Here is a 26,212-nt window from a genome sequence, read left to right on the forward strand (position 1 = left end):
GCCAGCTTGAAGGATGGCACTCTCGGCGCCGACGATGCCGAGTCCATCGAGATCGCCCAGTCCTGCATCGCGGATACATTCAAGGTTGACCCCTCCGACGAGGCTGCCGTGAAGGACGCCCTCGGTGGACAGTCTCTGGCCAGCATCTACAGCGTCTACGAGAAGCTGCGAAACAAGCCCGCCGCCGCCGCCGCCACCGGCGGTGCCGCCAAGGAGGAGAAGCCTCAGAGCGGCGTTCCCACACCGGAATCCGACAAGCTGAAGTCCGAGGGCAACGCCGCCATGGCGCGTAAGGACTACTCCAGCGCGGTCGACTTGTACACCCAGGCCCTAGCTATCGCCCCCTCGAACCCCATCTACCTCTCCAACCGCGCGGCTGCCTACTCCGCCGCCGGACAGCACGAGAAGGCGGTCGAGGACGCCGAGCTGGCTACCGCCGTCGACCCTAAGTACTCCAAGGCCTGGAGCCGACTGGGTCTGGCCCGTTTCGACCTGGCCGACTACCACGGTGCCCAGGAGGCCTACGAGAAGGGTATCGAGGCCGAGGGCAACGGTGGCAGCGAGGCCATGAAGCGCGGTCTCGAGACCACCAAGAGAAAGATCGAGGAGTCGAAGCGCGGCGCCGAGCCTCCTGCTGATGCAGTCGATGATGCCGCTGGCGCATCTCGCGGTGCTGGTGGTGGTATGCCCGATCTCTCTTCTCTTGCTAGCATGCTTGGAGGCGGTGCCGGCGGCGGCGGTGGCGGTGGTATGCCCGATCTCAGCTCTATCATGAACAACCCCATGTTTGCCAGCATGGCCCAGAACTTGATGAGCAACCCCGATACGCTCAACAATATCATGAACAACCCCCAGTTGAGGTCGATGGCCGAGAACTTTGGCCGCGGAGGTGGTATGCCCGACATGTCTTCTTTGATGAGTGACCCTAGCATTGCCGAGATGTAAGTCTTGCCTTGATCCTAAGTTGAAACGGACTGGTATTAATCTCTGAAATCTAGGGCCCGGAACATGATGGGTGGCGGTGCTGGGCGTGGAAGCCAGTAATGACTGCCCTCGCCTGATGCCCGTGCATTTGTTTCTTTTTTTTTTCTCCCCTTCTGAAACAGTGTTTCTCTTTTTACCACTTATCAGTTTGGCTGCATTTAGCTTCCTTTTTTAAACCAGCTTGAGTACCGTTTGACCTCGAGAAGGATAATAGAGTTTGGTGCGACATGCACACTTCTAACCGGAAAACATAATCTTTCTTTCATGTTATATTCACATATTCTTTTGTTCAGCCAAGGCCTGATGCTCAAAGCTGTTAGGTCATCGAGCCACTGAATTTCGTAGAACCCTCCGACTGATAGGGCGGCCCTCCAGCTGGAAATGGGTGAAGAATAACAAGGACTAAGCTAAATATTGGGGCAGCTGCGAGAATATAATCAGATGAGTGGAGGGTAAAGTTGCCAAACATAACACAAGACGCCGCAAAACGCCACAAGTAATAAGTAGGCTGCACTATTTGTGCCTGACCGAGGACTCTCGGAGACAACTCGATCTCGGATCCAGAGATAACAAGTTTGCCAGCATCTGGTCTGAAATGAAACCTGTGAGGAAGGAGGATATTGCGAGATTAATCAAGTTACTATCACAAGCGATTCACGAAGCGCCAGTTCCGCCTGATCTCTATTTAGAAGGTCAATATTGTACAGTAGGATATGATATCAAAACATTCGAGAAGAGAAGAAGGAAATTCATGGGCCAATGATGAAGACAAGGGAGTTGTTGTTGAGAAGGGAGACGGGTAAAGGTTGGAAGAGTTATCCGGCGGAGGTTAGATGTAGTCCCGAGCAGCCTTCTGCAGCTCGATCAATCTCCATCCACGGGTCTCTGGGTTGTTGACATCCTCGGGTATCCGTGTCAGGCCAATGGCGTAAGTGACCAGTTGAACCTTATCTTCCATGCCGGCCGCGAGTTCGCCCGACTTTGCGTTCTTGTAGACGTGGACCTCCTGCGTGCGGCAGGTCACAACGAACACAGGGATGTCACCTGGGTCCAGCATACGGGCATGAGAGACGTCAACCCCACGGATATCCAGGATACGACCATCGGATTTGAGACCGAGGTTAGTGTACTGCTGAGCGAGAGCAGCGTAGACATTGAACTGAGCTTCGGAGAGCCAGAGCTTGAGGGTCTCGACATCGCCCTTAACGTAGGCATCGAGCACTTCAGGCAGAATATATTCACGCATCTCCCTCAGGAAAGACTCCATCTGGAAATTGGGGTCCATCTCGCGGAACCTCTTGATGACTTGAGCCGTCTCATTCTCAGCGAAGAAACCGGCGACACGATCCGAAATGCTGCGCGCAGTTGTGATGAGAGGGTTTTCCGACTCGTCGTAGGTGTTCTTCAGGGTAAAAAGCTTTTGCATCATAGGGTTCGAGTCCTTGAACTCGCGCCACGACTCCTTCCAGGCAGCGTCCTTGTGCAGCGTGACGTTGGTGCCAGCACTGAAAGAAAAATATACATGTTAGGTGCTGGCTTTTCATGGCAGCTAAAAAGATAACTCACTTGGGGTCCTCAACCATAGGCTCGGTGCGACGACCAGCCTTGGCCTCCATCTCTTCGCGCAGTTTTCTCTGCTTCCGTCGCTCCTCCTTCTCAATCCAGCCACCGTAGCGAGAGCTGCTTCCATCGTCAATTGCGTCCTTCACACCGCCAACTGCGGTCTTGTAGGCCTCGGTTTCGCGAACCGGTCTCGTGACCTTCTCAATACCGGAGCCAGTCGCGTTGACACCCTTCCTGAGACCTTTCACAACGGGGGTGTTCCATGTCCAGGAGGCGCTCTTGCCAATAGCCTTGCCGGTATGCTTCAACGCAGTGGAAGTCTTGGAGGTCGCAGCCCCAGAGGCAGCCTCGTAAGCGGCACGAGCCCGCTTGACATTCTCGTTCTCCGTGAATTGGTGCGCGGAGGATGCGAGAGCCTTCGTTGACTCATTCCACTCCTTCGACGCCTTGAATTCAGTTTGGAGAGTCTCTCTGAAAACTTGCCAGGGAGTCTTGTCGCCGTGGGGAGGCGGAGGAGGGGCGTCCTTCTTCTCACCATCTTTCTGGTCTTCACTCTTTCCTTCACTCGATTCCTCCGACTGCTTCTCTTTCTCCGTCTGCTGCTGCTGTTGTTGTCTGAGGGAGGTGGCAACATGGAATGACTTGTTCAGTGGCAGAGCAGCAAAGGGCGAGAGAAGGGTTGAGACTGGGAGATTTGTGCGCTGGCTATTCAAAAGAAGGGTCTTTCGTGCTGCTGACGATGTCGAATAGGAGTAGGTCTGCACCAACGAGTGCTGGCTGTAAGCCGTCTTCAGGCTCGGGACATAGGTCCGTAGAGTGGCCGCCCGCGCGCTGGCCGACATTTGGGTGGCGGAGATCATGCTATACAAGTTAAGAAAAAAAAAGAATCCAAGCCTATAAAAAACCCAGAGCCCAGACAGAAGAGAAGTTCGTGAAAAGAAAAAGCCCCGGATGGGTCAGGGAAATCAGAGGCTGAGGGGTGGAAGTGAGCTGGGGAAGAGGAAGAAGCGATGTCGGCAGTTGCTCAAATGGGAAAGGAAAAAGTCAAGATGGAAAAACGCCAAGCATCGATAAAATTCGGCCCTTTCCCGCCGCCCTTTCGTCCCGGCCCAGTGTTGCGGCGCTCGGCAGTGTGTACAGCACCTAATCCACTCTTGACTTTACTCCATTATTCCTGCTTGAGTCCATGTCTTTAGCTCTCCGGTGACTTACTTGACGTGTACCTTATCGCATTGACCCAGCAGCCCGTCTGCACTGCCCTTCGATCGACGCCTTTGCGGAGTATCAACGCCCTCTCTAAAAAGACATCTCAACATGAATCCGTCGTTCGTCAGTGCCCTGACGAGGGCACTGCCATCAATTGGCAGACCTTTGCAACTCCGAGTGTCGCCTTTTAGTTCGATAAGGTCTTTTTCATCCTCTCCGGCAACACCCGCGAATGACACAGGAGCGACTCGTGAACTGGAGAAACACATTTTGGGCGTACCCTCGGCGGCAGACGAAGATTCACCCAAGTCTGCGCTCGATCAGTTCTTCGAAACGCGCAAGTCTGGCCAGAAAACAAGCTCAGTGTATCGCCAAATGGCTGAGTCCCTGGAAGCCGAGATTCTCAAGCAACCCTATGCCGACCGTGCTCCTCCCCACTATCTCCATATTTACGCTCACAGGCGCAACACAATCTTGACATTGACAAAGCCCAACGGGAACGTTATGTTATCCCTCAGCTGTGGTCACCTCGGCTTCCGCAAAAGTGGACGTTCTGGCTATGATCCGGCCTTTCAGTTGACCTCCCATTTCTTCGCTCAGATGCACGAAAGGGCCTACATGCTTGAGATCAAGCGCTTGGAGCTCGTTTTCCGTGACTTCGGACAAGGCCGGGAAGCTTTCACAAAGGTTCTTATGGGCAACGAGGGCAAGAATGTCCGAAACGCGGTCGTTAGCGTAACAGATTCAACTCGCCTCAAATTCGGTGGAACGAAAAGCAGACACGTTCGGAGATTGGGTTAAGGGGGATGGTCTATTCTTGGTGCTGGGTGGGGAGAAGAGTTTGCTCGAATATATGTGCTTCATCTTGAAGCAGAATGTCTGGTTGTTGGGACGAATGAGGAGGGAAGAGAAAGGGTACTATTTGGTGGTGCTCAAGGTTCTAATGCTGGCCTGCTTGTTCGGACTCAACAGGATGTCTCTACTGGTAAGAATTGTCCGGATCAGCTTCGCAACGGAGCGAAGATACATGATGTCTCGTCGACTGGGTTGGAAGAAGACGAGGCCCTGCGCTACCCACGATGTTTCTCTTTTCACCTATTTAACTTGTGTATACTATTGTCAGTCTGTTTACTGGGGTTCTACGGGACACTATCATTTTTAAACAATACAAAAGAGACTTTGTACGGTTATAGAAAGATTGCGTGTCGAATGTTGGTATATACTGGCAGTAGTTATAAGATCAGATCTGGAACTCCGGCGAGATGGAGAGCATGACCCAAAAGGGTCTAGCGCCGAGAGCTCCCCGGTCTGCCACTCACTCCTCCGTGAAAGCTGTTGTTGGCTGAGTCTCTCCCCCATTCCTACGTTTCAAATCGTCATTCAGCTGTGTTTCCTTGGTCTGTGCATCTCTGGCACTACTCCAGCATCCTTTGTCACTTTAATGAGCATTCACCTCGGCATAATCGTTGTTGCAAAAGACTCCATTGTTACCTGCGGGCGCATGCGCCGGAGCTGCTCCTCTGTGACGATCCAGCAGCGGAGAACCCTCCCCCTTACGAGACCGGTCTAGAAGCCTTGATGAGTGCCAGAGACCTTGAGCCGGGCCGTCGTCCAAGACCGTTTGGATGCACCCTTTAAATCCCTTCCTCCGTGCCTTCTTCCGAAGCACTGTTCCGGGACAGTGTATACCCATCGAGAATCATGTAAGTTTCCGCTTCGGACAATTTGGCCCGCATCTCTCACATCCTCACCCGTCATTCTCACACTGGTCGTCTAGGTCCTCCTCGTGCCTGTGACAGAATCCCTAACTGGGTCGCGCGATCGCGAGTCCTCCCTCTACTACTCGGATCTGGTCGTTTCGGAAGAATTCCTTGGGAGCCATATCCTGCGTATACCAGTCGCTACCGGGACTGGTGGGGGGAAGGATGACTCGAATATACGGGACAGCAGAGGCAAGGCCAAGCAAGTGACGACCGTAAACGGACGAACAGTGATCATCAAAGAGAATTCGGTTTACAGCAATAAAGGTAGATGATTCCTCCTTTAGATTACTGAAAATGCAAGCGCGCTAAACAACACGTCTGCCTCTCCAGGTTTCAAGTCCCTAAGCCAAGCGCAGCTGGTGTCTGATGCGTTATATTACAACAACAGCAACGACTCCCAGCCATGGCTTATCTACTATATATCACGTCCACTGATCGGTTCGTTTGATCCCGGAAGGATTATAATTGCTGTAGTCCCAGGGGCACAGCCGAAAGTCAATGCTCTAGGCAACGGATCCAAGTCCGGCGAGCCAGTCTCCTCACCCCCAAAGAAAGAGATCAAGACCTTCGGAGAATTGCTGGCAAACTTTCCGATGATTGCTCGACAGATGCAACCTGGTTTGGAACGGCTGTTCAAGGAGTTTGGGAAAGAATTGGGGAAACCTCTGCCTCCTCCACCATCACGATCTCCTGTCATGTTCGAAGATTATGAACGGAAGCAAAACCGCGATGAGCATTCCCTCGATGAAGCCGCTTCCATTCGATCCTCGCGTAGCAGGGAAGGACTCCCGTTCAACTCCGAGGAATACTTCGAGGATGACGAGGATTTGATGCGCCGCAGCCTTGAGACAGCGGTTACTGCTGCTATTGACCTGTTTCGATTGGTGGACAAACAACAGCTTTCTTTCCTCGGAGCCACCACCGACCTTACTGGGCCATTGGTAGAACGACTGATTGAGCGTTACGTCGCTGAGCAGGTGCATGAGAAGCTTCTCTTCCCTCGACTCTGCAAATTCCGGCTTCCAGAGGATGCTGAACTGGATTCTCGAATTCGGTATATGGAAAACATTGACATTTCCCAAGTGGGTATCGTGGTAGAAGGAGGGCGCGAGGGTAAGCGGGAATTATTGCAGCGGCTCGGTAGAGCAGTCGATGAATTCCGCAAAATGCTCGATGCTAGGTGCCCTCACGACATGCTAAACACCTTGCTTGAGACGGTCAAAATCTTGTCGTACCCTGGCAGCTATAGCAGGACGGATTCCCACTCGTCAGAAAAACAGTTTGCGCCTGTGACCATCAACGCGGACATCCTAGTCTCGTTGCTGCTTGTCGTCGTCATAAGATCTCAAATCAAGAATCTGCAGGCACGCTTGATGTACATGCAGCACTTCATCTATATCGACGATGTTGACAGTGGTGAAATGGGCTATGCACTGAGCACCCTTGAGGCTGTTCTTACTTATTTGGTGACCGACTCCGCGGGTCTACGAAGAGCGAGTATCAGGAATAAACGTTTATGGAGCGCCACCAAGCACGGGCGTGTTATTGACATGAAGGCAATCCTGGAGCCCAACGGTGACCAGGAATCGATAGACGACCTCCCCTGCGAATCCGAGGAAAGGCTTGTTGCCTTCAAGACAGGAGACGAAGAGGATTTGGTTCCAGTTTCACACATTTCACTGCCAATACGTGATGGTCTGTCTAATTCATTTGGCGATGATGCAGCGACACCCGCTAGTGGTGACGACTCCGAAGCACCTCCTCTGTCGCACGTCTTCCCCTTTCAGACGTGGGCAAACATTTCGCCCCCAATTGAAGTGCGGCGCCCCATCAAGAAAGTCTCAATGGACGTGCGTAGTCTCTCCGGATCATCTGGCATATCGCTCGCGTCCCGAACAACCACAATGGAATCAATTACGAGCGCAATCGAAGGCGACAGCTCGATCGAGACACTTACCAAGACGCAGGATCCTGCTGGGGATTCGATTCCAATGATGGCGGTTGAAAGTCGCCAGCCGGAGGCTCTAAAGTACTTGCTTAGCTTGCAAGAATACTATCCTTTGGAGGACATTCTCGAGGATTCTAACACTGATGGCACTACACTACTGAGTGCTGCAGTTCAACTTGCCCACGCTGACATTGTGGAGATCCTGCTGGATTACCTTTTCGGTGCAACGGATAGACATACCATCGCCTCATATATGCAGAAATCTGATATGCATGGACGTACAGTCGCACACTATTTGTTCAGCACGCCGTCAGTGATGCATAGGCTTGAGGGCCTCCTTCCATGGTGTCAACGCGACAAGCATGGGCAAACTCCACTTTTCGCGCTGTGTCGTTCTTATGACCACCCCGACTACAAGTTAATGGTGAATGAAGCCCTGGACGCAGCCCATAAAGCCCAAGGAGACGGCAAGCCTTTGCGCCTTGACGAGCATGTTGACTCGAAAGGTAACACGTTGCTTCATATCGTCAGCGATCCTGAAATCACCGTTCGGATTTTGCATGGCTGTGATTGTGATCCCAACGCAACCAACGACAAGAGGTTCACGCCGCTCATGATGGCGAGTAAATATGGCCGCATCGACCAAGTCCGCATTTTGTTCGCGGACCCCCGTGTAGATGTCCATCTTAAAGAAAGTCGCGGATTGACCGCCGTTGAACTGGCGAAGGACGACGAGGTTCGCAACCGTATCGACGATCTCATTCTCTTGTCTACGCCTCTTTCCGTCTACGACGAGCAGTCGGGTCGTGTGACAACCGTTGTTCGTTCGTACTTCGTTGAAGATGCAACGGTTCGATTCGTACTCAAATCTGGCGCGCCTAATCCCACTGCGAACTCGGTGGAATCTCGGCCTGCGTCAGGCACAACGTACACCGTTACAACGTGTCGGCGCACCTTTTCCGACTTTGAGAATCTTGCCAGATGCCTCTCGACCGAGCATCCCGCTTCATACATGCCATCATTGTCTGACTTCCGTAGCCCGTTTCAGGTTCATTCCAAGCCTTCTCGTTCCGTGCTACACGATATGCAAGAGAAACTCGACAAGTTCTTGAAGGTTTTACTGTCTCATCCAACTTTTGCCACCCATGAGATGCTTTGGGAGTTCTTTCTCGTTCCGGAGCTACAGCCGGATATGATGGCGGATAGGTCACACCGAAAAGCCCAGGTCCTTGCAGAATCAATTATCGACGATTATGCACCAGTGACTCCAGAAGGTATGAGAGAGACTGAACAATTCGTCTCGCATGCCCAAGACATGGTCCGTGCCGTTCATGTGAATACCCGCAGTCTCATCCGTCGTGGCCATGCGCTGCAGAACTCAGCATCTGACATGGCAGACGCATTGGCTCTCTGCTCTACTTCCATCTCCACCCTCAAGGAACCGACGCAGGCACTTCCCCTGACCCACGTTGACGCATTCATCCGTTACGCTCTCTGTCTTTCAACCTCGTCTTCTGACTCATCTCCTCTACTCCAATTTGTCGCCGCATTCACCTCCATCGACAACACCACCAATGCTGTTCTCACGTCCCTCTCTCGCCCGGTCTCATTAATCTCTACCTTATCGTCAACGAACCGAAACCTGTCGCGGTCTCGCTCGTCCCTCCTCTCGTCCTCCCTCCCACGCAAATTCAACCTCAATTTCCCCGGCTTAGAAGAGTCGCGACAAAAGTCCGTTCGAGAACTGGAAAGCAAGATCCAGGATTCCGAAGCGCAAGTGGCGCGTCTTTCCCGTGAAATCTCCTGGAACAAGGATGTGGTCGTCGGGGAACTCGCCGGCTGGACCTCGTGGCGGGAGAAGATTGGACGGGACGCGATCCGTTCATTCGTGAAGGCTACTCTGGTGCGCGAGAAGGAACGTGGGAGGAGGCTCGAGCGATGTTTGAGAAGTGTGCATGAGATGCAATAATGGGTGGTCCCAAAGCATCCGCTATCTGATCTGTTATTTCAGGCGTGTGGGATAATGTGGTGGTTGCAGGGGATTATAGATCATTACCCTTAACCAACAACCAAGTTATGTAGAAGTTACGGTACGGTAATAAGTGATATTTTCCCTGGAACCGTGTGCCTTATGTACAGTCTCTATTATTACCAGGCCTAATTCACCCACGGCCATCATTTCTAGTAATAAATAGCCCGATGGAAAGGACTCTTGAGCATGATGTGACGCCACTGCACTGCCATCCCCTCCCAAAGCGTACTAGCGCATCATCATTCATTCTACTCCGTACGAGTCACTGACAGCCCAATATAAATCCGCTACACCACACCCCATGATGTCATTATGGATAAGCAGCACTCCCAATTGAACCTTAGTATATTTAAACCATCGCAACCTACTTTCACTCCCTTTCCTCCCTTCATCCAGAACCACTTTTTACATCTATACATCTGCTGCGCCACTATCGATAGATACCCAGACATATAAACAGAAATCATCCAGACTACTCAAGTACAATACAACCAACCCCTTCCCGAATACCTCAATCACAATGCCCCTCGTCGTTCCAGGTATCAACAACACCAGCGGCGGCTCAGACATGGATGCCTGGGCGCAGAAGCTGATGGGGAAGACCGTCACCGAGCAGGGATCTGGCGATGTGAATGTGAGATTTTTCTTTCCCTTATAATGACCTACGGATAGGGTCGAGTCATCCACATGGTGTATTACGACCGAGGGGAGAAGTAGCCATGCGCTAACCTGGGTTCCTCGTTGACAGTCATTCGCTAAGAAAGACCTGCCGGAGAGGCATCGGATTGTTAAGCCCGGTGATGCGATGACGATGGATCATCAGCCTGATCGGTATGTTTTTTTTGCATATTGGTTGAATAGTGGTGGTGGTGGTACCGCTTGTTGGAAGTTCTGGGTGATTGCTGACCGGGTGTGATTGTAGGTTGAACATCCATGTGGATGAGAGTGGGACGGTTCATAATGTCAACTTTGGTTGAAGTTAGAATTACATCTCACGTGAATGAATGTGAGAGTCGATGAGATTCGTTACGTCGATGATGATGATTATGATGATTGCTTCTACTGAAAACGGAAGGCTATTCACACGAAATGAATTGTACATTTACTTTAATTGTCATGATTTTTGGAAATGAAGGCTTTGATATAGTCATGGATTGGCCGTTTCTATTTGATTCGTAGTGATACTAATTTGATATGGTGGTAAGGGTAAGGAGGGTCTTTTTGTGGAGATTTACTCGGCCTTCCAGCGCAGGAGGGTGAAGGAGTGCTTGGGGAAGACATAGGAGCCCTTGGCTTCCCAGGTGCTCTCGGTGATGCCCACCTCCTGCTTGCCGTTCATGTTGCTGACCGCAAGGTTGTCGCCAGTGACGGTGAACACCGAGACCTGCCCGGTGGGACCCTCGACCTTGGTCTCGAGGTCTTTGTCCTCGCTGATGTTGACAACCGCGACGTTGACATAGCCGTCCTCGCCGAGAGTGGCGCTGACGTCCAGCCACGGGGTGTCCTTGACGCTGCGCACCCACTTGGGGGAGGTCTCGCCCTCGTAGGTAGCGCTGGACAGGTGCGTGCTGATGGTCCAGCCCCGCATGTACTTGGAGAAGAGGTACAGCGGCCACCAGGTGGTCTGCTTGGTGATGCCGTCCTTGGTCGTCATCAGGGGCGAGATCACGTTCACGCTCTGCGCGATGCACGCCATGCCAACGTCCTTGCTCTTGCGGACGAAGACGTTGAGCCAGACGGCGACGGCCAACGCGTCTGACAGCGTGTAGGATTCTTCCGCGCCCTTGCTGCCTTCGGCGCGGATGGGGTCCCAGACGTTCCACTCGTCGAAGCAGATCGTGGGACGGGGTTGCTCGGGAGGAACTCCGTTCTCGATCATCGCGAGGTCGATCAGGGAGGAAGTGATCTCAATGGCACGCTCTCCGGCCAAGGGAGCGGTGACGTTGGGGAGGTGTGAGTCAGAGGTCGTGTACAGGTGGATACTGTGCATATCAATCAAGGGGACTGCACTGGTGGAAAGCTCGGAGTGAGCAGGAAGAAGACAGTGCTTCAAGGTGTAGTGATCCCAGGAGGCGAAACCGGTTTGGCCGCAGAGGATCAAGACGAGACTAGGGTCGAGAAGCTTGAGAGCTATGGATGTCATTAGTATGTTGCTCGTTCAACATGATCGAGTTGTGAAGCTACCTTTGGCCCATTGGTAGGCTTTGTGTGCGTATGCCTCCTGGGTCATTTGCTCAACCTGCCATGGCCCCCATACTTCATTTCCAAGGGCCCAGTATTTGACCTAGATCTATCAGTCAATATAAGAAAGTCGTGGAGATAAAGAACTGCTTACATTGTATGGCTCCTCACGGCCATGCTTCCGGCGAAGGTTGGCATAGTAGGTATCTCTAGTACCATTGCAGTAATCAACCCAAGCGAGTGCTGCATATTTGAGTTAGCTTAACCTTCGAAGTATAACTCAAAAGTCGAGAGTGACTAATATACCTTCATCAAGAGTACCTATTGATTGATCAGTGAAAGTTTCGATGATACAAAAATTGTGTCACTTACCAGTTCCGAAGTTCAAGCAGAGATAGGGCTCAGTTCCAAGTACCTCGCACCACTTCATGAACTCATCCGTTCCGAATTGGTTTGTCTCTGTTCCCAGCCAGGCTAACTCAGGTCTAAGTAGGAAGATATTACAATCAGTACATGGTGAACGCTTGTGTTACAGGTAGCAAGTGTAAGAGAAAGGAGTGAGGCGGATGCAGAGTTATCCAGGACATCGAAGATAGGAAAGTGAACAAGTGAAGCACTCAAGGCTGCAACAACATACCTGGAAGGCCGGTTCTCTCTCGGGCCAACACCATCAATCCAGTGGTACGTTGCCATGAAGTTGCCACCGGGATAGCGGACGACAGGGATGTTTAGCTCCTTGAGGGCTTCGATCACATCCGTTCTGAAACCATTCTCATCCGATAGCTTGTTTCCTGGGTCATAGATGCCACCGTAGATGCATCGGCCCATGTGCCTTTCCAAAGTGTTAGCTGCGTAAGTACTAGGATCATGGCAGGCCCTTGAGCTTACTCTGTAAAACCCGCATAGATGTTGGGGTTGATCTTAGAAATGCGCCTTGTTGGGTGGATGGAAATACTAGGCGCATCCTGGTCGTTAAGCTTTGTAAAGGTGGTCATGGCGGCAAAGGAAAAAAAAGCAGGAAAGAGGCTTGAGAAGACGAGATCCGATTGGTATGAGGAAAATAAAATGTACAAAGGGATCGTAGGCAGGTCTCTTCTTTCCCCAAGTACACTGGATGCATTGCTGTCGACATGGCAGACCGGCAACTAATATTAATGTGCTGAAGCTATGGAAGCCCGCCAGGATGAATCGGGCAAATCCCCTGCGGGGTTGGTCCGGACTTGGGCCGATCTCAGTAGAGAGCAAACGAGCGATGGACAGTCAGGTTACTGTTTGGGGTGCAAGCGAATTGTTTCGACGCCGTTGTCGCGGAGGATGAAGCCGAGGCAACGCCACGGCAAATTTCCGTCAATCAGCATGTGCGCCGTGACAAGTCTCGCTTCCCATCCCAGGCATCGTGTAGACGCCCGCATCCCGCTATCACAAAGCGTTGCTTGGCTGCGCAAGACCACACATGCCGATAGGTCATGCATGGCATGGTAATTCGATTGGCTCCGCAGGTGTTATGAGCCTTGCATCCCGAGCAGGATGAAGCTGGCAAGCAAGAAACCCTGTCCGGGGGGACCACCAAATCGTCTAGTCCACCGAAACCTCCACCGGTCTTTTCGTGAACTGGGAAAGTCACGATGTCATGATCATGACCCGGTTGAGGAGGGAGGACAAGCCCGGGATTGCCCCAGATTCTGGGCCTACACGTGGGTTGAGTGGCTGTCATCCCCGGATGTTCATAAAGGCCCGCAAACCCTGAACCTGGGGTGGAATCTCCGCATTTTTCATCTGTGATCTTCCTTAGCGAATGATCAAATCCACTGGCTCCACTGTGGTCATTGCAGATTCAAGCCCTTCAACATGCGTCTCTCTCCGGCATGGTACCAGGTAAGTCTTCGAAGAACCAGTTTGTAGGTATAGGCATTAGCATGCTGATGTTCATTCTTTCTCCAGTTCTTGGTCGGTGTCTTCGCCTCTGTCGGCTCGTTCCTTTATGGATGTATGTATACATAATGTCGCTGCTTTTTCGCTTCGTCGACGCTAATAGGCATACTTGCAGACGATCTGGGTGTGATTGCGGAGGTCATCGCCAGTGGTTCTTTCATGACTAAATTCAATCCGGACAGTACTCAACAGTAAGTTCCATCGTTATAACGTCGTGCTGCATGACTCTGACAGGCGTTCAGAGGTCTCGTTGTCTCCATGTTCACTGCAGGTGCTTTCTGCGGTGCAGCATTCGCAGGTCCTACTGGTGATCGACTGGGTCGACGATGGACCATCGCTATCGGCTGTCTGATTTTCTGCCTTGGCGGAGGTCTTCAGACTGGAGCTCGGTCAATTGAATTCTTGTACAGCGGAAGATTCTTTGCCGGTCTTGGGTAAGTCTCACATTTCAGGCATAGTGGTGGAGAGGAGGACGTATGAAGAACATGTGCTGACACTCCCACGTCTGCAGAGTCGGCTTCCTTACCATGATCATTCCCCTTTACCAAGCTGAGATCTGCCACCCTGACATTCGAGGTCGAGTCACAGCGCTACAACAGTTCATGCTTGGTGTCGGTTCGCTGTGTGCAGCCTGGATTTCTTATGGCACATACATTGGCTTCTCCCCGACCAACGATGCCCAGTGGCAAGTGCCCCTTGGTCTGCAGATCGCACCAGCTGTTTGTCTGGGTCTTCTCATCATGTTCTTCCCAGAGGTAAGGCTCATCATATCATGGATCATCGTCGATATTCGAGTACATCTCGCTAACCAATCATCAGTCTCCTCGTTGGCTTATCGATCACGGTAAACATGAAGAAGGTCTAAAGACGCTGGCCCAGCTTCATGCTCATGGTAACGAGGATGACTCGTGGGTGCGTGCGGAATACCAGCAAATTCAAGAGAGTATCAAGTTTGAACATGATAATGAGGCCAAATCTTACGCGGAACTCTTCACCTCGCGCTCTTCCTTCCGTCGCCTGTTCCTCTGCTGTGCTCTTCAGGCGTCCGTACAGATGACGGGTGTATCTGCCATCCAGTAAGTGCACTCTATATCATAGGAAAACGTCAAGTTGAACTAACCGCTCACAATCCGACAGGTACTATTCCGTGACAATCTACAAGCAAATCGGTATCGCCGGTGACGATACCCTTCGGTACCAGGCCATCAACTCCATCATCGCCTTGGTCGCTCAATTCCTCTGCATCATGTTCATCGATCGCTTCGGTCGTCGTTGGACTTTGATCGGTGGCAACTTGGGCAATTGTGTCACCTTCATCATCGCCTGTGCTCTTCTCGCCAAGTTTCCTCCAGAGGCCAACAACACAGGCGCTCACTGGGGCTTCATCATCATGACCTGGCTGTACAACTTCTCATTCTCGTGCACTTGCGGTCCCCTGTCGTGGATCATTCCCGCAGAGGTCTTCGACACACGGACACGTTCCAAGGGTGTGTCGCTGGCTTGCATGATTTCCTATGCCTTCAACACCATGATCGGCCAAGTGACCCCCATTGCGATGGAGAGCATTCGCTACAAGTACTACTTCCTATTCATCATCTGTAACTTCACGAACGCCGTGTTCTTCTGGCTTCTTCTTCCTGAGACCAAGAAGCTTCCTCTTGAGGAGATGAATGCCCTCTTCTCCAATTCCCCTTGGATTGTGGTTGGAACACGCAAGGAAGACTATATCACCAACGACTTGGAGCGCCGTGTCGAGGAACAGGAGGAGAAGAGGGGCGCCTTTGCGACACACGCTGAAGCTCACGAGTAGAGGATTTGATGGCGTATGCGATACGCATGTCTATCGCTGCTGTCTGCGGGGGGTTGCACCCTAAGTGTGCGGAGAGGAGCTTTGAAGAGTCCTAGTATGACGGGGGACTTCTGGCCTCCCTAATTAATTGTTAGCATGTGGCAGTATGTAGTGACTTCGATAATACCCCTGATATAGTCACAGAAATCATGAATTGAAGGTATAATTGAATAGGATACGGCATCCATGACGTGTGTAAAATGTCTTCCTGCCGTGATGTTACTTCTCTTGCGGGGGAAAGTCACATGGCCACCCATAAGGTCTCACTCTTATGGTTTGCGCCCTTACGTGGGACAAAATGAGATTGGTTTGCTACACATCAATTGGAATCTTACATTGCAGGATAGAGATATCTAGGAGTTCGGCTCGCTGTCCGGTCCGTGCTTCTCCCTGCTTTCCCAGGACATTTGCATCTCTTGCAATGGCATGAACTCGGAACATCGTCCATTTCCTGGCCCCTTCAGCATCACCAAACATGAACCTGCTAGGATTGCTGCGAAAAAAGATGCCAAACAATCATCCACGGTCATCACAGCAAAAAGCACCACTCTACTTGTCGACATTCCTTCAACTCAACTGGCAACAACGCCATCTTCTCTTCAGAGTCTGTGCAAATTGGACTACTGAAAGGCGATGCCAAGCGAACCTCTGTATGGTATCATTAATGACCGATCATCGCATAGTTTCTTTCTGCCGGATTAACTACCGCCACATACAACGAGTGACGCAACCGAGCACCACGGAGCTGGGTTGACAAAATCGTAGCGTACAGGCGAGGGAAAGGTCATTCAAATCGCTTCATCAATCACATAGCTTATTCAGAGTCAGAACTATACCCAGCAAGACCGAGGGACAATGAAGGTGGATTCGCTGTCGGCTTAAGTACCGGTTTCTCCATGCTCGTGCTCTTCTTCGGGGATTGTCCAGTTTTAACAGCACTTTCGGCAGTGGCTGAGGTTTTCGACTTTTCACTGCCTTTCTGTGCTGATGTAGACTGTTGTTGACTTGTTTCTGCCGGGGACTTCTTAGATGCAGATTGGGGTGACTGTTCGCCTGTCGGACTTGCGGCAGAATCACCACTGAATGACTTGCGTTTCTTCCCCGGAACAAGGAGGTCCCTGCTCTTCTCGCGTCGCCTCTTACGCGCAGGCAACTTCCAGTCCTCCCCTTCGGCTGCCGGAACCACGTCTGCAGATGTATCTTCAAGAAGTGTCTTTTCCGCCTCTTCCCGCTGTCGTCGGAACAATTCTAATCCTTCCGCAGTCTCCTTTCTCACAGCAGCCTCCTTTGCTCGCGTTGATTCCATTATCGAGTCAAGAAAGTCGACCTCATCTTCGTCCAGCGATCGGAATTGGTTCTTCAGCTTGATTTTCTCTTCGAAGGCTTCTTGCTTCGCCACTATGCGACAACGACAGATCACCCTAACATGTCAATCCAGGGAGTTCATGCAAGCCTTAGACTTTGCAGAAGAGCATGTTGATGTAACTCACTCTTGTTTTGCTGAAGCACTTCAAACAGACTCTTTCCCCCATCCTGTTTTCCCAGCTCCGCTTTGCGCCGGCGTTCCTCCTCGAGCTCTTGCTGCACACGGTACCAATCGTCATCGCGTTCGACTGGCTCTTGATCCGTCCCCGCAGATACAAATCCGGATGACATGTTGGGAGGTTAATGTGGCAGTTGATATAGGGTCCCTCGCGGCTGGGGTGTTGCGGCTTCTCCGCGGATACGGATAACGTCCTGAACGGTCAAGCGGACCTAGCGAATGAGAGTATTAGGGGCATAAGTTGTTGCCCACTGTTAGCTGCACTACCTGAGCACCTTGCTGGCTGTGGCTCTCGAGCGCCGTAAGTTCAAGCGATAAAGTCAATATGCCTGCGTCACTGAACCACTGTTGAATTGTGGTCTCCTAGAATTCAACCGCGTTCTGGATAGGGAGCCACAGTGGACTGGCAGAATCGAGCGGTGAAAAGAGAGACCTGATATCAATTGGTTCCTTTGAGCGGAACCCCACCAAAGCGGAGAATCGAGTTTAGGCAAAATGCCGCATTACTAGTGATTTCTCTGGGGGAAGATTGCCATAATCTGCAGCGTTAAAGCCGAACGTGGTGTAAAACCTGGAGCTGATTATTATTTGCACAAAAACAAGGTTTGCAACTGCTTTGTGGCCAGTCATTTACACTATCTTTGCTTGGTCAGCAATGCGCAGCTTCGGTTAGTTATTCTGAGTTCACATGTTTGGACTTCTTACTAGAAGCTCTCGGTTAAATAAATTTTTGTCCCAAATCAGTGGTCAACCACAGAATTCAGTAAGATAGATACTATACTCCGAATAAACCAAGTCCAAGTAGGTAGACCTGTTTCTAATGATTTTTGCGACAGGTCAATTTGAGCACTAGATGTGATCTAGTCGTTGTAGCACTAGCTGATACGCTCGAGACCTCTTGTACCATTTGGGGCATTGTAGCACCATGCTGTGTTAGTGAGCGGTTAATTCTCTGCGATAGCAGATTGGCAACGAGATGACCATGCCCGCAGTGTCGTGTATCGGTTTCAGATTGCGACTGGACATGATTGGGTCCCCTCATAGATAGTTACCTGGGCAAAAAGGCCCTTTGGGATCCGTCTATGAATTGTCCCCACCATTGAACGGAACCCCTCAATCCGACTATCGTCATCGCTCCGCTCATAGCGTGCTGGATGGACCTGCCTCCTCATCACGGTTTATCGGCTTCCAGAGCTACTCAGCCCCCGGCGCCTATAAAGTCGGTCTAAATCTTCATTCTGCTTGTTCGATTTTTCCTTACTCTTCTTTCCCCCGTTCAATTCCTCTTACACTCGAAACTCTTGTGAAAATTCCCCTCAGGTACCATCTAAACAAGCCGCAATGTCGAACCTTGAGCACACCAAGTAAGCCAGCTGGCCCCACCAACAGCCCCAATTGGTTTGTTTGACTTACACTTATGATTCTGCAGGAAAACTTACACCCTCAACACTGGTGATAAGATCCCAGCTGTCGGCCTGGGTACATGGCAGAGTGGACCCAACCAGGTCAGAGAGGCTGTCAAGAATGCCCTCTTGAAGGGTTACCGCCACATTGACACGTAAGTCAAGCAATGCGACTGATCCGGAGCCTCATGCGATTTCCATACTGATAATCTTTGCGCGGCAGTGCCCTTGCTTACGGCAACGAGGCTGAGGTCGGCCAGGGCATCAAGGACTCTGGTGTCCCTCGCGAGGAGATCTGGATCACGACCAAGCTCAACAACACCTGGCACCACCGCGTCGCCGAGGGCATTGACTCTTCTCTCAAGAGCCTCGGAGTTGACTACGTTGACCTCTATCTTATCCACTGGCCTTGCGCCACCGACCCCAATGACACTTCGAAGCACCTTCCCGACTGGGACTTCATCAAGACCTGGTACGAAGCCATTACCCTTCATAGAACCGGTGAGAGTGAATTGGTATACTGATTAGTGCGGAAATTCAGGCAAGAGATGCAGAAGCTGCCCGCCACCGGCAAGGTCCGTAACATCGGTGTTTCCAACTTCGGAATCAAGAACCTTGAGAAGCTTCTGAACGACCCAAGCACCAAGATCGTTCCGGCCGTCAACCAGATCGAGTTGCACCCCAACAACCCCTCTCCCAAGCTGGTGGCCTACAACACCTCCAAGGGCATCCACTCCACCGGCTACTCCTGCCTCGGCTCGACCAACTCTCCTCTCTACAAGGATAGGACCCTCTTGGACCTCGCCGAGAAGAAGGGCAAGACTCCCCAGCAGGTTCTCCTTGTGTGGGGCTTGAACAAGGGTTGGAGTGTTATTCCCAAGTCCGTCAGCAAGGAGCGCATTGATGCTAACTTCGAGCTCGACGGCTGGGACCTGACCGAGGAGGAGGTCAACCAGCTGGACAACTTGAAGGATCGCTTCAAGGTTTGCGGTGATGACTGGCTCCCTATCAAGGTGTTCTTTGGCGACGACGAGTGAACGACTGTTACGATACGAAACAAAACAAGTTCTAGATTATAGATTCAATGTACATACAATTGATTGATGAACAAACATACCTCTCAGGTAATAGAAAGGCTCGGCCTGTCTCAGCTCTTATTTGAGATTTAGCTTATCTCTTCTGTTCCCTCCGGGGTAAGCCGTTCAATCATGTGAGAAAGAATGTAGATGTATGTCTCAAGAGCAGGAAACATTTTGCGGGGTAAATACGGGGCGGAGATATGAACGAATGCGGGTGCGCTGTACTCGGCCAACACAACTGATGAACCCCTATGGACTATTGGAAAATGTAAGAGCAAGATCATACCAAAAATGAGATTTGACTCATACGATTAGTCCAGTCTGGTTTGATGTCGAGTTGCCACATCAAACCACCTTCGGGGCACGTGGATCCGGATCACATGCTGCACCGCCACCCGCCACCCGCCGTCTCCCTCGTCATCACCTCATCCAACCCCGTCCTATCTCCTTTCTTCCTACAACCGCCCAGGGATGGTCATTCCACCTTATCTCCATTTTTAGTTCTATTATCTGTTGCAGTCAGGATGCCGCCTTCTAACGGGCACCTGCTGCTCCCCAAGGTGTGGAGAGCGGCCAGGTGAGTCATTTGCCACATAGATACGCCGCCGAGTACTAGCTGCTAATACGTCTCTTGGTAGGTCTGCCTACGAGAAGGCATGCAAGACACTAAGATCGAAATTCCCCGAGCAACTTCCTCAGGGCTCGCTTCGACTCCAACCTGAATATGTGAGAGTTGCTCACAGACAACCTATAAACCGAGCGGCTGCTATTCGTCAAGCCCGTAGTCGTCAATTCTCGACCCGTGCGGCGGGATCCTTCGTCTCTTATCTCCGCAGTGGTCTTCAAGCGGATCGCGCTGCGACGACGAAGGTATCGTCTGTTGCATCCAATGTTAGCCGGTTGACAACTCGTGCTCCATTCGCGTCAGCGCTCCGCCCGAACTTGACGGGTGGCACCTTAGGCCGCACGGCTGGAGGCTATACAATTGGTGCCGGCCGCATCGGCGGTGCGCGGTACTTCTCGCATGGCCCAGCTGCACCTGCTCAAGTCATTAACAACGTGTCTATGGGTGTGCGGGCGTTCTTTCTTTCCGGTCAGAAGGCTCGCTTCGATGGAGTTGACCCTATCACTGGGAATAAGCGGTACAAGGCCGTTAGCAAGCTTCAAGACGAGGCTGAGCGGAAGATGTCTGCCATCCCTCGTACGGCTCCCGGGTCTTTCATTGATTTCCAGATCGCTCCTACCATCACCGCCTTTGGCTTGCAGAAGAACCTGGCTGCCACTGGCACCTATGATGATCAGACGCTCAACTCGGAGGGTCTCCTGGATTTGCTGTCTGCCGATTTTGCCCGAGCTCTCAAGGATCTGGCTGTCGTTCTCAACGACTTGAAGCGTCTGAAGACATTGGGTGACATGCCCATTCTGCTACATGACCGATCCACGATCAGAGTGCGTTTCCCAGGGTGCGATGCTCAAACAGTTGAGCGGCTATGTGACGAGGCGGGCATCCAACGAGGGAAGATCATGCAAGACGAGGAGTTCGACCTCCATACGGGTGCTGATCTTGCCCTTCTGTTCCCGTTTGCTCCCAGCATCCCGGCGTCTTCAGAGGCGGACGACTACTTCTATAAGTTTCAGGCCATGCAGTCCCAGGCTCCGGAACAAGTCGATTGGCATGCCATGATGTCCCCCGAGAAGCATAGCGACGCATCGCCTAGTGTGCACAGACAACCCTCCAACCAGGTCAGCTTCGAGGATGTGACAATTTTCGCCGAGAATCCCTGGGCATCGCCTTTATCAGATTATTCCAGCATCAACGTGAGCGAGCTTGGTGATCATACCTACTTTCATGAGACTCTAAGCAGTGGTGTCCCTGTCACCACTTCTGAATACGACGGATCGGACGGAATCCGCAAGTTTATCGCTGAATGCGACAGGGCTGCGCGATTTTGAAGCACATACCATCTTTTGCCCTCGAACATTTGTTCCTTATTTCCCTGCGTTATGCTTTTTTTGTTTCTACATGTAAACAAGCGAATCACGAGTATGCCAGGCAACTCTGATCTACCAGCCATCTATCATACGATGGATGTTCATACTCAACACATATACCACTATTGCAATTCGAATTGATAATTAGCTTCTCTGCGCGCCAGGAATACCATATATCCGATACATCCCATCTTCAAGTAATATCAGCAATATTATAAGTTTCGCTCAGCGCACACGGGTGGGTAGTAGGGCCGCAAGGCCGATTTCGACTAGATCAGCAACTACAGGTGCGACGATCTTGTGGAAGAAAGGCTCCGCTCCTTTGCATTATTTAGTCGGTGTCGTTTATGTCAATTCCCAAGCCCCGAATCTAGTCTCTTAAAACAAAACGCCCGGTGCTTCAGGATGTCAACGTGCAGGTCGCATTTGTCAAATAGCCATGTCAACTCGCGAAACTCTTGGCCATGCACTTTGAAGATCATATTTGGGGAGATGATTGATCTGGCGTCACTCACTGGAGCGATCAAGTCAGATGAGTCTGTTCCCGTGCAGGGCTGGAAGAAGATCAAAGGACGATCTTCCTCGTTCGGCCCATTTATGCCACAGAGAGTCCGTCTTGAGCAATTAACAACGCGGGCATCTGGACTTCACTCTCAAGAAAAAGGAATTAGTAAAATGTCTTATTACACGGATTGCAATACTCTCTTGCACCTGGCCAATCACATTGTGGAATTGCTCTAGCAGAATGGTGTGTATGCGTTCTGTCCGTCTTTTTGGTGGTTTCGGTCATGTCGTGAGATGTCTTTGGCCTGGCATGTATTAGAAGACGTTTACCAGTACTTCAAATGAAGATTGAATATCTTCGAAAGAACAAGTCCGTTGCTGCCAGCACGTCGAGGTTCGATTCAGTACTAAACTTCATATATTGCATCCACCGCCAAGATGAAAGTGCTTTGGACGCTTGCTCCATTTCTCCTGACTGCCGTAGAGGCTCGCTCTGCTGCAAGCACAACGGCCAACTCAGCAAGCGCCGCAACTTCGGCTTCGACTGCTGCTATCAGCGGCAACCCTTTTAGCGGGTATCAGCTCTATGCCAACCCTTACTACAAATCCGAGGCGGAGAGCCTGGCGATTCCATCCATGTCTGCCTCGCTTGCAGCAAAGGCCAGCACCGCTGCGGAGGTCCCATCGTTTTACTGGATGTGAGTGATCGCAAACGCCATGAGACATTCTATATCAGACGGCTGACAAGGCGTGATGCGGATCAGTGACACCGCCGATAAGGTTTCCACGATGGGGACATACCTCAAGGACATCAAGGTCCAGAATGCAGCTGGCGCAAAACCTCCCATCGCAGGCATATTCGTCGTCTACGACCTGCCTGACCGCGATTATTCCGCCTGGCAAGCAACGGAGAGTGCTCCATCAGCGACGGCGGCGTGGGAAAGTACAAGCGTACATCGATTCAATCCGCGCGCATATCCTGGCATACTCCGATGTTCGGCCTATTTTGATCATCGGTGAGTTTGCTTTGGCACTTGATACTCTTTTCTGATGGACTCAAAACACTGACGTTGACCGCAACCAGAACCCGACAGCTTAACCAACCTTGTGGCGAATCTCAACATCGCCAAATGTGCTAATGCCCAGTCCGCATATCTGGAGTGCACCAACTATGTCCTCAAGCAGCCGAATCTGCCGAATGTGGCCGTGTACCTCGACGCTGGTATGTGAAAGCAAAAACGGTTGAGATGGTTACTGAGATTGACATGATCGCTTTTCTAGGCCATGCGGGCTGGCTGGGCTGGCCCGCCAATATCCAACCGGCCGCAGAACTATACGCGTCGGTCTATTCGAACGCCTCGTCGCCAGCTGCTGTCCGTGGCCTGGCAACTAATGTAGCCAACTACAACGCATGGAGTGTCTCCTCGTGCCCATCCTACACCTCCGGGAACAATGTCTGCGACGAGCAGAGCTACATCAACGCGTTCGCTCCGAAGCTGGCTAGTGCTAGGTTCGAGGCCTTTTACATTGTGGATACAGGTGAATTGAAGGAGCACCTGCGAGCAGATTGGGCGAGCAGCTGATAAGTTGTTATCACAGGCTGTGCTGGGAAGCAGCCAACGGGACAGAGTGCATGGGGTGACTGGTGCAATATCAAGGGCACCGGGTTCGTGGCTCGACCATCTACCGGCACTGGGAACGAGCTCGCTGATGCGTCCTTTTGAGTCAAGCCAGGTGGAGAGAGTGATGAGACTTCGGATAGCAGCTCGGCGCGCTATGATGCTCACTGTGGGTATTCTGATGCCCTGCAGCCTGCCCCCGAGGCTGGCACTTGGTTCCAGGTAGGTGTTGGTCCTATGCCTGCTGTATTAATTCAGTTTGGGTGCTGACATGATTATTAGGCATACTTTGAGCAGTTTCTCACGAAGGCTAGCCCGGCCTTCTAGTTTGAAGCCAAAATATCTCTCATTTGAGAGATACTACCATGCTAGGGATGTTTTATGTCATGATATATACTAGTATACTGCGATGAGGATTGGAACCTGATATCAGTGGCTTTGAGTTCCATAGCGCTATTGGTGACATGGTACTCATAGCTGGGTTGACTACTTGCGCAGTAGGGAGGTTGAGCCGTATACTTGATATGCAACTTATCAATAAGATCAGCATTCTACAAACGAGTAAGATAAGGCACGTGGTACAGAGTATAAGAGAGGCATGGAGGGCAGCAAAGGCGGTAAGATAACACCCGTACAAGCTCACCGCCAACCCCGCGCTAAACTAGAAGGAGGGTGATCCGATCCACTGATAACAGTCCATCCGCATGGAGATTCACACACTGCAACTATCTTGAATCTGGAAGCTCATTTACTCATACGACATCCCCGACCCTCTCCGCTTTTCCAAGAACATCGATCCTTACATGATTTGAAAGGGAGACATTTAGCCGGTACAGTTCTGGGGACTCTCCTGTGCTGGGGTTGTCCGACCGGGTCTCAGCAACTGCGACAAGTTCATCGAAGAAATCATAATATCTTTTGATCCTACCCCTCTCGATTAGCCGCCGCCCAGACAATATGGAGGACTTCAACAGTGAGACTGATAGCGACTACACCAGCTACTGGAGAGATTGGGTAAGGCGCCTCTATATTGCCTATCTATTCCCTTTTCCCCGTGATCGATGCGGATCGCGCTTCGATGGCAAGTGTACGAGGACAGGTGTAGGGGATATGTTCTGGAAAAAGCATGAAAACAGATGCGGAGGCAGCTATGTCTCAAGCGAATTCTGTCCTCACCATTTTTGGTTGGCATGTGTTGAGCTCCAACGGACATTCCCATTTCACGATGGCTGTACTTCTGCATTGAATCTCTACATCTTCCCCTTTTAACTCACATTCGTCCCACGTCAACATTGTCCTTGCTCATTCGATTGATTCCTCGGAAACCTGTGACTAACTTCTCTGGCAAGTTCATCTCTTCACGGGGCAATGAGTACTTTTGCGAAATCGACGAAGACTACCTTACGGACCGCTTCAACTTGACCGGTCTGAACACCGAAGTCGCATACTACCAGTACGCCCTGGACCTAGTGACAGATGTGTTCGATCTCGACGCAGACGACGACCTACGCGAGCAGATTGAGAAGTCGGCACGCCATCTGTACGGCCTAGTCCATGCGAGATACATCGTCACCACCCGAGGCCTTGCTAAGATGGTAAGAAGACCGAGGCTTTTTGTCCCCGCGGCCATCACTGACCACTCTAAATAGGTTGACAAGCTCAAGCGCGGCGATTTCGGCAAGTGCCCCCGTGTCATGTGCGAGGGCCACCCGCTCTTGCCGATGGGCCAGCACGATACTCCCAACATGAGCACCGTCCGGCTCTACTGCTCCCGATGCGAGGACGTCTACCACCCCAAGTCGTCCCGCCACGCCTCGATCGACGGAGCCTACTTCGGCACCTCCTTCCACAGCATGCTCTTCCAGGTGTACCCCGCGTTGATGCCGGAGAAGAGCATCCGCCGCTACGAGCCCCGCGTATTCGGATTCAAGGTGCACGCCAGCGCCGCGTTGGCCCGCTGGCAGGATCAGTATCGCGAAGATATGAAGACGGCTCTCCGCGACGTCGGAGTCGAGGTCAAATACATCGAAGACGACAGCGAAGAAGACCAGGAAGAAGACGACGACGATGAGCCGATCTCGGAGACCAAGGGAGAGGAGAAGGTTATCGGCGACGCTGCTTCGGGCCGTATGGACCTCGGCAATTAAAGTAAAGCGGTGTTCAAATTTTTTTTCTCTCTACATCTCCCTCTCTCATCACATCTGGCTACACATCCTCTATCGTCCTTGAAAACGGAGTTGTTGTCTCCTTTTACCCCCTTACCATATATTTCAATTGCATTACATCCTTCTGAAACCACTCATATGCATTTCAAGGATCGGCCATGTTTTCTTTTTCTTCTTTACCCTCCGTCTCATATTTTCCCTTCAAGTTAATGTTTGCTGAGAATTGCAGAAGGGGAGAAGACGAGGATTATTTCATCTTTTTCTCTCGTGTCTCGAAAATATCTCATGTTACTTTGCATTTATGATTATGAAACACTGGTGGCGTTGGAAGTCCTTCCGGAGATGGCGGGTTCTGTTTCTATCTTCCTTCTGATGTGAACTAGTTTCTTCTTTCCGGCCGCCCGGCTTCAGGATATACATTCGATACTACGGCTTGATTGATTCTTTTG

At 51.4% G+C, this 26,212-nt stretch overlaps 10 protein-coding genes across 10 annotated transcripts; 7 read left to right on the top strand and 3 right to left on the bottom strand.

The window, feature by feature from the left end:
* Positions 1-1,333: 1,333 nt before the first annotated feature.
* tim44 (protein translocase subunit TIM44) lies at positions 1,334-3,529 on the bottom strand. The gene is made up of 2 exons (XM_025700005.1): positions 2,551-3,529; positions 1,334-2,489 (listed from the first exon to the last, which is right to left on the bottom strand). Exons 1-2 carry the CDS (start codon positions 3,405-3,407, stop codon positions 1,814-1,816), a joined length of 1,533 nt encoding a protein of 510 aa, XP_025550690.1. The 5' UTR covers positions 3,408-3,529; the 3' UTR covers positions 1,334-1,813.
* Positions 3,530-3,645: 116 nt separating this feature from the next.
* BO97DRAFT_406175 (mitochondrial 37S ribosomal protein uS11m) lies at positions 3,646-4,938 on the top strand. Its single transcript, XM_025695361.1, has one exon. The coding sequence runs from the start codon at positions 4,129-4,131 to the stop codon at positions 4,552-4,554; it is 426 nt and encodes a 141-aa protein (XP_025550691.1). The 5' UTR covers positions 3,646-4,128; the 3' UTR covers positions 4,555-4,938.
* A 440-nt stretch (positions 4,939-5,378) lies between these two features.
* On the top strand, positions 5,379-9,589 carry BO97DRAFT_370514 (putative VPS9 domain protein; the record flags this gene model as incomplete). The annotated part of the gene is made up of 3 exons (XM_025692777.1): positions 5,379-5,456; positions 5,531-5,780; positions 5,847-9,589. The coding sequence occupies 3 exons, from the start codon at positions 5,379-5,381 to the stop codon at positions 9,431-9,433; spliced, it is 3,915 nt and encodes a 1,304-aa protein (XP_025550692.1). The 3' UTR covers positions 9,434-9,589.
* A 335-nt stretch (positions 9,590-9,924) lies between these two features.
* BO97DRAFT_392110 (uncharacterized protein) lies at positions 9,925-10,473 on the top strand (the record flags this gene model as incomplete). Its single annotated transcript, XM_025693855.1, has 3 exons — positions 9,925-10,130; positions 10,245-10,327; positions 10,419-10,473. Exons 1-3 carry the CDS (start codon positions 10,017-10,019, stop codon positions 10,471-10,473), a joined length of 252 nt encoding a protein of 83 aa, XP_025550693.1. The 5' UTR covers positions 9,925-10,016.
* A 218-nt stretch (positions 10,474-10,691) lies between these two features.
* BO97DRAFT_406179 (alpha-N-arabinofuranosidase) lies at positions 10,692-12,773 on the bottom strand. The gene is made up of 7 exons (XM_025695362.1): positions 12,566-12,773; positions 12,315-12,509; positions 12,050-12,162; positions 11,984-11,998; positions 11,832-11,920; positions 11,681-11,780; positions 10,692-11,626 (listed from the first exon to the last, which is right to left on the bottom strand). Exons 1-7 carry the CDS (start codon positions 12,670-12,672, stop codon positions 10,728-10,730), a joined length of 1,518 nt encoding a protein of 505 aa, XP_025550694.1. The 5' UTR covers positions 12,673-12,773; the 3' UTR covers positions 10,692-10,727.
* Positions 12,774-13,342: 569 nt separating this feature from the next.
* On the top strand, positions 13,343-15,479 carry BO97DRAFT_97703 (sugar porter family MFS transporter). Its single transcript, XM_025701173.1, has 7 exons — positions 13,343-13,552; positions 13,619-13,664; positions 13,725-13,800; positions 13,852-14,043; positions 14,121-14,364; positions 14,429-14,685; positions 14,747-15,479. The coding sequence occupies exons 1-7, from the start codon at positions 13,526-13,528 to the stop codon at positions 15,417-15,419; spliced, it is 1,515 nt and encodes a 504-aa protein (XP_025550695.1). The 5' UTR covers positions 13,343-13,525; the 3' UTR covers positions 15,420-15,479.
* A 793-nt stretch (positions 15,480-16,272) lies between these two features.
* Positions 16,273-17,349, bottom strand: BO97DRAFT_470988 (uncharacterized protein; the record flags this gene model as incomplete). Its single annotated transcript, XM_025700006.1, has 2 exons — positions 16,949-17,349; positions 16,273-16,856 (listed from the first exon to the last, which is right to left on the bottom strand). The coding sequence occupies exons 1-2, from the start codon at positions 17,112-17,114 to the stop codon at positions 16,273-16,275; spliced, it is 750 nt and encodes a 249-aa protein (XP_025550696.1). The 5' UTR covers positions 17,115-17,349.
* An 807-nt stretch (positions 17,350-18,156) lies between these two features.
* On the top strand, positions 18,157-21,436 carry gcy1 (putative glycerol dehydrogenase Gcy1; the record flags this gene model as incomplete). Its single annotated transcript, XM_025700007.1, has 5 exons — positions 18,157-18,365; positions 18,431-18,559; positions 18,628-18,876; positions 18,946-19,387; positions 20,138-21,436. The coding sequence occupies exons 1-5, from the start codon at positions 18,343-18,345 to the stop codon at positions 21,434-21,436; spliced, it is 2,142 nt and encodes a 713-aa protein (XP_025550697.1). The 5' UTR covers positions 18,157-18,342.
* Positions 21,437-22,417: 981 nt separating this feature from the next.
* BO97DRAFT_425541 (glycoside hydrolase family 6 protein) lies at positions 22,418-23,925 on the top strand (the record flags this gene model as incomplete). Its single annotated transcript, XM_025697075.1, has 7 exons — positions 22,418-22,677; positions 22,744-22,922; positions 23,064-23,201; positions 23,261-23,518; positions 23,579-23,649; positions 23,710-23,820; positions 23,881-23,925. 7 exons carry the CDS (start codon positions 22,418-22,420, stop codon positions 23,923-23,925), a joined length of 1,062 nt encoding a protein of 353 aa, XP_025550698.1.
* Positions 23,926-24,555: 630 nt separating this feature from the next.
* BO97DRAFT_347146 (casein kinase II subunit beta family protein) lies at positions 24,556-25,745 on the top strand (the record flags this gene model as incomplete). Its single annotated transcript, XM_025691842.1, has 3 exons — positions 24,556-24,612; positions 24,948-25,193; positions 25,248-25,745. The coding sequence occupies 3 exons, from the start codon at positions 24,556-24,558 to the stop codon at positions 25,743-25,745; spliced, it is 801 nt and encodes a 266-aa protein (XP_025550699.1).
* Positions 25,746-26,212: the final 467 nt, after the last annotated feature.

The sequence above is a fragment of the Aspergillus homomorphus genome (genome assembly GCF_003184865.1).
Source record: "Aspergillus homomorphus CBS 101889 unplaced genomic scaffold BO97scaffold_22, whole genome shotgun sequence".
In the NCBI taxonomy this organism is placed as follows: domain Eukaryota; kingdom Fungi; phylum Ascomycota; class Eurotiomycetes; order Eurotiales; family Aspergillaceae; genus Aspergillus; species Aspergillus homomorphus.